We start from the raw sequence: 8,882 nt of genomic DNA, 5'->3' as shown, positions 1-8,882 counted from the left end.
CTGCTGCTGCTGCTGCTGCTGCTAGCTGGCATAGCAGCAGCACCAGCAGCAGCAGCAGAAACAGACCACCTGTGCTGCAGCAGCAGCAGCTGCAGCTGCAACAAAGCTGTAGTCCCCACGAATGCGCGGCGTGAGTCGCCTGCCGTAGGTATAGGGCAGCAGCAACAGCTGCTGCTCCTGCTGGTTCCGAAACTGCTGCTGCTGCTGCTGCTGCATCCTCGGAGCCAACCGCAGCGGCAGCCATAGCAGCAGCAACAGCAGCAGCAGCAGCAGCAGGCAGCACAAGCTGAAAGCCTCTCTGGCGCCCCGCTATGGCTGGAGAGAGCCCGGAGTCAGCCGCAGCTGCTGCTGCTGAACAGCAGCAGCAGCAAGAGCAGCAGCAGCAAGAACAGGAGCAACAACAGCACCAGGAGCAAGAGCAGCAAGAGCCGGAGCAGCAGGAACAAGAGCAGCAAGCGCAGCAGCAGCAGGAGCCGGCAGAAGAGGAGCAGCAGAAACAGCAGCAGCAGGAGCAAGAGCAGTCAGAGCAGCAGCAGCAGCACGAGGAGCAGCAGCATGAAGCGCCCCAGCCTGCGCAGCAGGCACAAGTCCAGCAGCAGCAACAGCAGCAGCAACAGCAGCAGTCCGAGGCTCCGGCGCAGCCACAGCAGCAGCAGCAGCAGCAACTGCAGCAGCAGGACCAGCAGCAGCAGCAGCTGCTGCTGCTGCTGCAGCAGCAGGAACGCGAAACCCTAACCAACGAGCAGGGCAGAATTATTCTTGACGAAATAGAAAGGCGAATAGCCCTATGTGAAGCAGCAACGGGCACGCCAAACCCTAAACCCTAAACCCTAAACCCTAAACCCTAAATCCCTAACCCTCGGATCTCTACCTTGATAAACCCTAGGTCTTAAACCCCGTATCCTCTGGGCCCATGACCGTTTCAAACCCTAAACCCCAAACCCTAAACCCTAAACCATAGGCCCTAAACCCTAAACCCTAAACCCTAGACCCTTAGCGACCACCAATTAGCGGAGTGCTCATCGGGGCTGCAGGAGCATTTGGCGAATGCAAAGCCACAGACAGGCCATAAATGCAACAGAACCTCTGCTGCAACTGCTGCTGCTGCTGTTGCTACTGCTGCTGCTGCAGCTGTTGCTGCTGCTGCTGAGTGCAGTTTTGCTGCTGCGCGTGTGCGCCTCTGGCACAGGCATTGCTGCTGCCTCCGGGTCCCCGGGCAGCAGCAGCTCGGGGGGCCAGGGGGCAGCTAGCGAGCTAGCTAGCCAGCTAGCTAGCCAGCTAGCTAGCCAGCTAGCTAGCCAAGGTGCAGCAGGAGAAGCAGCAGCTAGCCAGTCAAAACACGAAGCAGCTAGCTACGAGCCTTCGCTGGTGCTTTCGCTTTGCCGGCTGCAGCACCAAGCAGCAGCAGCTCTCAGGGGGCCCTTGGGAGAAGTCGTGGCCAAATGTAACCTGCTGCTGCTGCTGCTGCTGCTGTCGTTGTAGCTGCTGCTGCTGCTGCTGCTGTTTGTGCTGCCGTCGCGGATCTGTAGACCTGTGGGAGCTACTTGCGTGTACCTGACCCCGACCCTGTCCTGCCGCTGCTGCTGCTGCGGTTGCTGCTGCTGCTGCTGCTGCTGCAGACTCTGAGCTGAAGGTGTGGCTGGAGGGGGGCCCGTTGTCTGCTGCTCGTTTGCTGCTGACGCTGCGGGCAAAGAGAGATTTGGTGCTGCAGCAGGAGCAGCAGCTGCTGTCAACTGCAGCACAACTCAGGACCTTAGAAAGTCTCCAAGAGCTAGTCAATCCCCCTTGCCTTTCAGGTACAAGCCCAGCAGCAGCAGCAGCAGCAGCAGCGGCAGCAGCGGGGGCGGCGGGGGCCGGGGCTGGAGGGTTGGTCGTGTGCTGCAGGCAGCAGTGCAGCAGCAGCAGCAGCCGCAGCACTTCTGGTAGCAGCAGTAGCTGCTGCAACAGCAGCAGCTGCTGCAGTAGCGCAAGTTCTCAGCTGCTCCGCATGCATCATGCATGCATGCAGCGAACCTGTATAACTGGGGCGTTTCAGAGCCAACTTGATGCATGCATGCATGCATGCAGACATGCACACATATACTTGCATGCATGCATGCATGCACACATATAATTACATACATACATGCATGCATGCATGCATCGTTGTGTGTTTTGGGGTTTGCAGAGCTTGAAGACTACAAGCGGCGTATGCAATCTTTGGAGGCGAAGGGAAATGCTCTTGCTGCTGCTGTCTTGAAGTTGGAAAACAAAATAACTGAACTTGCTGCTCTCTACAACACCACAGTAACTGCTGCTGCTGCTGCTGCTGCTGCAGTTAGCGCCGTTGCTGAGGCTGGCTCTCCTGCTGCTGCTGCTGATTCTGGCGGTGGTCGTGGTGCTTCTGCGGGCGCTGCTGCTGCTGCTGCTGCTGTTGCTACTGCTGCTGATGCTGCTGCTGCGAAAGCTGCTGCTGCTTCTGCCGTTGCTGCTGCTTCTGCTGCTGCAGATGAACATGGTCAGCAGCGTCATGCAGGAGTGGCATTTAGTTCTCTCAGAAGCAGAAGCAGGAACAGAAACAGGGCCCCAAGATTAGGGGGCCCCTGGGGGGCCCCCTAGGGGGCCCCTCAAAACCCCCCCAGGAGGCCCTTGGGGGACCCCCAAGACTCCCCTTGGGGGCCCCTGTGGGGCTTTCTAGGGGGCCCCTTAGGGGCCTCTAGAAGGCCCCTAGGAGGCCCTTAAGACCCCTCTGGAGGCCACTTGGGGGGCCCCTAGGGGGCCCCTAGGGGGCCCCTAGGGGGCCCCCTGAGGGGCCCTTCGCATGCATGGGTATGCAGCCATTTTGGGGCTGCGTGCGTTTGTCTTTTTCGGTTTACGCCGGACAGAAACCCCAGTTTCTTTTAAGGGCAAAGTTTTGGGGCTTTGTGGGGCTGGAGGCGTGCATGCATGCATGCAGGGAGTGTACGTACACCGTAGAGGTGGGGATGCATGTGTCTAGGAAGCCAAGCGAAAGTGGAAAGTAGCCAAAATAAATAAAGAACCCCAGTACATAAATAAATACATAAACGAATGAATAAATAAACAAATAAATAAAAAGTTTAAAAATAATGATTTGTTTTAATTGCAAGGCGCCGTGCCAAAGACTTCAAACATTTTAATCTGCTGCTCGCTCGGGCTGTCCCTTGGGAGCCACTTGCTGCTGCTGCTGTAGCTGCTTCTGCTGCCGCTGCAGCAACTGCTGCTGCTGCTGCTGCTGCTGCTGCAGCTGCTTCTGCCGCCGCTGCAGCAACTGCTGCTGCTGCTGCTGCTGCTGCAGCTGCTTCTGCTGCCGCTGCAGCAACTGCTGCTGCTGCTGCTGCTGCAGCTGCTTCTGCTGCCGCTGCAGCAACTGCTGCTGCTGCTGCTGCTGCAGCTGCTGCTGCTGCAGCTGCTTCTGCTGCCGCTGCAGCAACTGCTGCTGCTGCTGCTGCTGCTACTGCTGCTGCTGCTACTGCTGCTGCTGGAGGTGGACGGGGGGAGGCAGCAAGCCCTGGGCCCTGGCGAGAGCAGCAGCAAGTCTTCTGTAGCGAAACGTCTCTGCGCAAGAAATTAAAATAAAATAGATAAAATGCAATAAATGAATTAAAAATAGAAATGAATAAAAATAGAATGGATGAAATAAAAATGAATAAAAAGAAAATAAGTATAAACAAAAGAACGGACAAAAATGAACAAAAATAAGCAAAATAAGCAGTAATAAACAAAAAAAGAAACGAAAAACAATAAGAGAGACAATTGGAGGCAAAAAGGATTAAAAGAAAAAAGTGAGAATTAAATAGAACGAAATTAAAAAAGAGATACTTGCAAAATAAATTTAACAAATAAAAATTAAAAATAAACAAATAAATAAATTTAACTGACCTGTTTTTATCCGTTCCCGGTGGCTGACTGTGACGGGCTCGCACAGCAGAGACAGAGGATCCTGCTGCTGCCGCTGCTGCTGCTGCTGTTGTTGTTGCTGCTGCTGCTGCTGCAGCAGCACATGGGCGCGGGCAAACTCAGAGACAATGAGGGTCCCCGCAGAGGGGCTGAAACGGTTGACAATGCAGCGGGACAAGGGGCACCTCATTAGCCACATATTGCTGCTGCTGCTGCTGCTGCTGCTGCTGCTGGCAGCAGCAGCAGCAGCCACGTCGAGGGCTGCGCTGCGAGGGATAGGAAACTTTCTTTCGCCTGCTGCGTGCAGGCTTGGGGGGCCCCCTGGGGGCCCCCGCGGGGTGGGGAAAGGGTGGGTCTCTGCTGCTGCAGTTGCTGCTGCTGCTGCTGCTGCTGCTGCTCCACTTGCTGCTGCTGCATGCAGCAGCCGGGGGTCAAGCTGCTGCTGCCCCACATGCAGCGAAGCATCATAAGGGTCCAAAATGATAGCAGCATCAGTTTGCAGCTGCGGCAGCGCGTGGCCATAAAACTGAAATAAATAAAATAAAAAAATAAAAAAATAAATAAATAAATAAATATATATATATAAATAATTCTTAGTGGTAATTTATTAATGAGGAACTATTTCGAGGGATTAGCTGCTGCGCCACGAAAAGTGGAAACGCGAGAAGGCAGCAGCAGCAGCAAAAGCAGCAGCAGCAGATGCAGCAGCAAGTGCAGCAGCAACATCTGCAGCCGCAGCAAGTGCAGCAGCAGCAAGCACAGCAGCAGCAAGCACAGCAGCAAACGCCGGTAGGGTTGCAGCCGCAGCAGCAACATCAGCAGCAAAAGAAAGATGAAGCCGCTGCAAATACCGAAGCAATAGGAAGAACAGCAGCAGCAGCAGCAGCAGCAAGTGCAGCAGCAGCAGCAGCAGCAGCCTACATGGAAGAACCCGATCAGCAGCTCCTCAACTGTCTCTGTGTTTTTGTCATATTTACTCATCACATTCTTTACGATCCAGCTGCAGCAACAAACCCAAAAAACGAAAGTAAACAAACACTGCAGCAGCAGCAGCAGCTGCTGCTGCTGCCGCTGCAGGGCAGACAGCAGCGGAAGGCACGGCAAGTGCAGCAGAAGCTACTGTATCCGCAGCAGCAGCAGCAGCAGTTGTTGCGAATGCTACTGCTGCTGCGGTTTGATCTTCAGCCAATTAAAGAGGTGAAGTAGCAGCAGCAGCAGCAGCAGCAGCAGCTGCTGCTGCTGCTGCTGTAATGAAAAGGGTTGAACTGCAGCAGCAAAAGAGACAAAAAGCTTTTACTCGCTGTCGGAAGCAAAAGGCAAACGTCTGGGATCGTCTCCTCCAAATCGATCCCCAGCGGGCCTAGAGCTGCTGCCTGCTGCTGCTGCTGCTGCTGCTGCTGCTGCTGCTGCTGCTGTTTGGGGACTCTCTGAAGAAGCCTCCGGAAGCTCGATGCTTCTGTGACAGACAGAAAGAGACAAAAATTAAAAATAAAAATAAATTAGAAAGCAAAAGAAAAATTAAAATTAAAAAATAAATATTGAAAGTAAAATAAAAACAAAAAAGAAGGGATGAAACATACATTCAAAAAGAGAAGAATTTCATTTAAATGGGTTTAAAAGCAAATAAATTCAAAGATGAAAAAGATTTTGAAAAATAAATGGAAAGGAATTTAAAAAAAGAATTTAAAAGGAATTAAAAAAAGAATTTAAAAAGAAGTAAAAAAGGATTTAAATAAAATTAAAAAAGGGTTAAAAAAGAATTAAAAAATAATTGAAAAAGAATTAAAAAAGAATTAAAAAAAGAATTTAAAAAGGCAAAAAGCTAAATGGAGACAAAAAGAAACAAAAAGACAAAAGAGAGAAACAAATAAGAAATAAAAAGAACAAAAAACAAAAAAACGGAAAATGGAAAGAAGAGGAAAAAGATATAAAAAGAAATTAAAGGAAATCAAAATGCAAAGAGAAATAAAAGGAGACACAAAAGAAGGAAAAAAAGGGACAAAAAAGAGATAAAAAAGACAAAAAAGGTAAAAGGAGATAAAAAAGATAAAAAGCTAAAAAAGATAAAAAGAGACAAAAAGAATAAAAAGAGATTAAAAGCGAAAAGATTAAAAGAAGATTAAAAGAAGAATAAAAAAGGTAAAAACAAGATCCAGGAAGGTCAAAAAAAGATTGAAAAAGATTTAAAAAGGATTTAAAAAGATTAAAAGAATAAAAGAAGCCAAGAAGAAAGAAACAAAAACAAAAATAAAAAAGGAATAAAAAAGAAATAAAATCAAATAATATAAGAAGAAATAGTTTTACTTGTAGGGAGGAAGAATTGGAGGATTTCGAGTTTGCAAAAAAAAGAAAAGTTGCAGCATTAGGGTGTACGTACTCAAGGTGCCTTCGGATCTGCAAACAAAACAATTCATTAAATTAATTTATATAATTAAATTAAATTAAATTAATTAAATTAATTAATTAATTTGATTTAAGTCATTAAATTGATTTAATTAACTAAATTGAATCAATTTAATTGATTAGGTTCAGGTAATTGAATTAAATTGAATTTGGTGAATTCAATCCAATTTTTTTGGATGAAATTTGTCAAAAAAGAGAACAAATAAAAGGACAATTAAAGAGACAAAAAAGAGAGAAATAAAAAGACAAAAAGAGACAAATAATGAAACGAAAAGAAAGAGACAAAAAAATAAAAGAAGACAAAAAGAAAAGCAATAAAGAAAAGGTAAAAAGATAAATAGAAGAGAAAGAAGCACCAAATAAACGAAAAATAAGGAGACAACAGAAAACAAATAAGGGAGACAAATAAAAGGAATATAAAAAGACAAATAAAACAGATAAAGGAGACAAATAAAAGAGGGAATAAAAACGAAAAAAACCCAAATAAAAGCCAAAAAAGCGCAAACACAGCTCAAATAAAAGCGAAAAAAAGGGGAAAAAGCCCAATTAAATTCGAAATAGAATAAAAAGAAAACTTGGATGAAAAAAGACGGAAAGAACTGAAAAGGGTTTGAAAAAAGCTGCAGAAAAATCGAAAAAAGAAAAAGAAGACCTGTTATTGATGCCTCTGCTGCTGCCCCAGCGCTTGAGAAGAGTGCCGAGGGTTTGGATTCTTTTGTCGGTTTTGCAAAAGACAAAAGAAAAAGAAGAATTCATTAAAGCCACTTTGTTCGACAAAGACAAATCCAGCAGTAAACCTCCATTTAAACCCCATACCTGCACAAAACCCTAAACCCTAAACCCTAAACCCTAAACCCTAAACCCTTGATGGGACTCAATTTTGGAGTTTTTACGCTCAAAAAGGCTTTTTCTTGATAAAGGTAGAGCTAATAATAAACCTCCATTTAAACCCCACACCTGCACAAAAACCCTAAACCCTAAACCCTAAACCCTTTACTCTTGACCTTCAACAAGACTAGGCCCTACGCCATATACCCTAAACAAGAGTAGACCCTGGATCCTCAACCCTAAACCCTAAACCCTAAACTCTAATTTCTAAACCCTCAACAGAACTAGACGCTAAACCCTAAACCCTAAACCCTAAACCCTAAAGTGGGAACCTTGCGAACTCTACAAACCCCAAACCCTGTCTAAGCTAAAAATATTACAAACCCTAAACCCTCAACCCCCAACCTAAACCCTAAACCCACCACTACTGTTGCTTGCTTCTATCTCTTCTGCTGCTGCTGCTGCCGCTGCTGCTGCTGCTGCCGCTGCTGCTGCTGCTGCTGCTGCTGCTGCTGCTGCTGCTGCTTACCTTTGCAATGGGGACTTGTGCTGGAATGATTTCTGCGGACCCAATTGAAAACCTCTCCACCAAATACTTCGCCTGCAAAAAGGCAAAAATATATTTCCTTTTCGTTTCCTTTTTATTTCTTTTTTATTTCTTTTTTGTCTTTTTTTGATTCTTTTTTGCGTCTTTTTTGATTCTTTTTTGATTCTTTTTGTCTTCTTTTTGATCTGTATTGATCCTTCTTTATCGCATTGGCTCAAACTACACAAAAAGCAGCAAACGCTGCAGCAGCAGCAGCAAGCACTGCAGCAGCAGCCAGAGCGGCAGCAGCAGCAGCAAACGCATGCATGCATGCATGCGTTTGCTGGAACTGACAACTTTGAGTTTTGTGATTTGTTCTGCTTTGTTCAAAACTCCCGGCAAAACCAAACAAGTGTCGATGTCACTACCCTTCACCCTGCACACAAGCCCCACACCCTTGTATGCATGCATGCATGCATGCATGCATAAGTGCATGCATGCATGCATGCACTCATGCATGCACTGCTTGCGTGCACGCAAAGCGACATGCATGCATGCAGTGCTGCATGCGTGCATGCACGTAAAGCTCGGGGCTTTACGCGCATGCATGCATGCATGCACGCATGCATGCACGCATGCGGAAAAGCCCCATAAAAAGCCTTTAAGTACATGCATGCATGCATGCGAAGCAGAGAGCTACAAGAGATTAAGCAATTGAACTGAATCAATTAACAATTTAAAGAAATTAAATTGAATCAAATTAAATTAAATCAAATTAAATTAAATCAATTTAAATTAAATCAATTAAATTAAATTAATTTGAGAGACACCAGAAGCCGTTGCTGCAGGAGCCAAAAGTCGCCAGGGAGCCGCCCAAGTGCTGCTGCAGCAAAGGACTCATCCTGAGCAGCAGCAGCAGCAGCAGCAGCAGCAGATATAGTAGCAACGTAGCAACAGACTAAGCAGCAGCAAAGCAGTGTGGCACATTTAGCAGCAGCAGCAGCAGACTTTGCTGCACAAGCAACAGCAAAGGCGGAAAGCAAACGCATTTGCAGCAGATAAGGCCGCGGCTACTACTAAAGCAGCAGTAGCAACAGCAGCAGCAGCAGCAGCAGCATAGCATCTAAATGCAGTTGTTCTGCAATAGCTCTTAGGTGCACAAAAGCAAGAAAACCAGAAGAGGAAGTTTTATGCTTGCGATCGCATGCATGCATGCATGCATGCATGC

At 47.1% G+C, this 8,882-nt stretch overlaps 2 protein-coding genes across 2 annotated transcripts in view; one reads left to right on the top strand and one right to left on the bottom strand.

Annotated features, from left to right (window-relative positions):
* Positions 1-311: 311 nt before the first annotated feature.
* ETH_00003060 (uncharacterized protein) lies at positions 312-2,575 on the top strand (the record flags this gene model as incomplete). Its single annotated transcript, XM_013376001.1, has 4 exons — positions 312-804; positions 1,620-1,796; positions 2,168-2,286; positions 2,489-2,575. The coding sequence occupies 4 exons, from the start codon at positions 312-314 to the stop codon at positions 2,573-2,575; spliced, it is 876 nt and encodes a 291-aa protein (XP_013231455.1).
* Positions 2,576-3,466: 891 nt separating this feature from the next.
* ETH_00003055 (uncharacterized protein) overlaps positions 3,467-8,882 on the bottom strand; it is a gene marked incomplete at both ends in the record, with an annotated part of 7,739 nt that continues 2,323 nt past the window's right edge. Inside the window, 7 exons of the mRNA XM_013376000.1 lie at positions 3,467-3,555; positions 3,880-4,423; positions 4,819-4,897; positions 5,195-5,353; positions 6,953-7,116; positions 7,658-7,729; positions 8,009-8,090. Of these exons, the coding sequence (XP_013231454.1) occupies positions 3,467-3,555; positions 3,880-4,423; positions 4,819-4,897; positions 5,195-5,353; positions 6,953-7,116; positions 7,658-7,729; positions 8,009-8,090 (1,189 nt within the window). The remainder of the gene's footprint in view (positions 3,556-3,879; positions 4,424-4,818; positions 4,898-5,194; positions 5,354-6,952; positions 7,117-7,657; positions 7,730-8,008; positions 8,091-8,882) is intronic.

This window comes from Eimeria tenella, genomic scaffold (genome assembly GCF_000499545.2).
Source record: "Eimeria tenella Houghton genomic scaffold, Eth_scaff308, whole genome shotgun sequence".
In the NCBI taxonomy this organism is placed as follows: domain Eukaryota; phylum Apicomplexa; class Conoidasida; order Eucoccidiorida; family Eimeriidae; genus Eimeria; species Eimeria tenella.
This window is presented reverse-complemented; position numbering and strand designations above follow the sequence as displayed.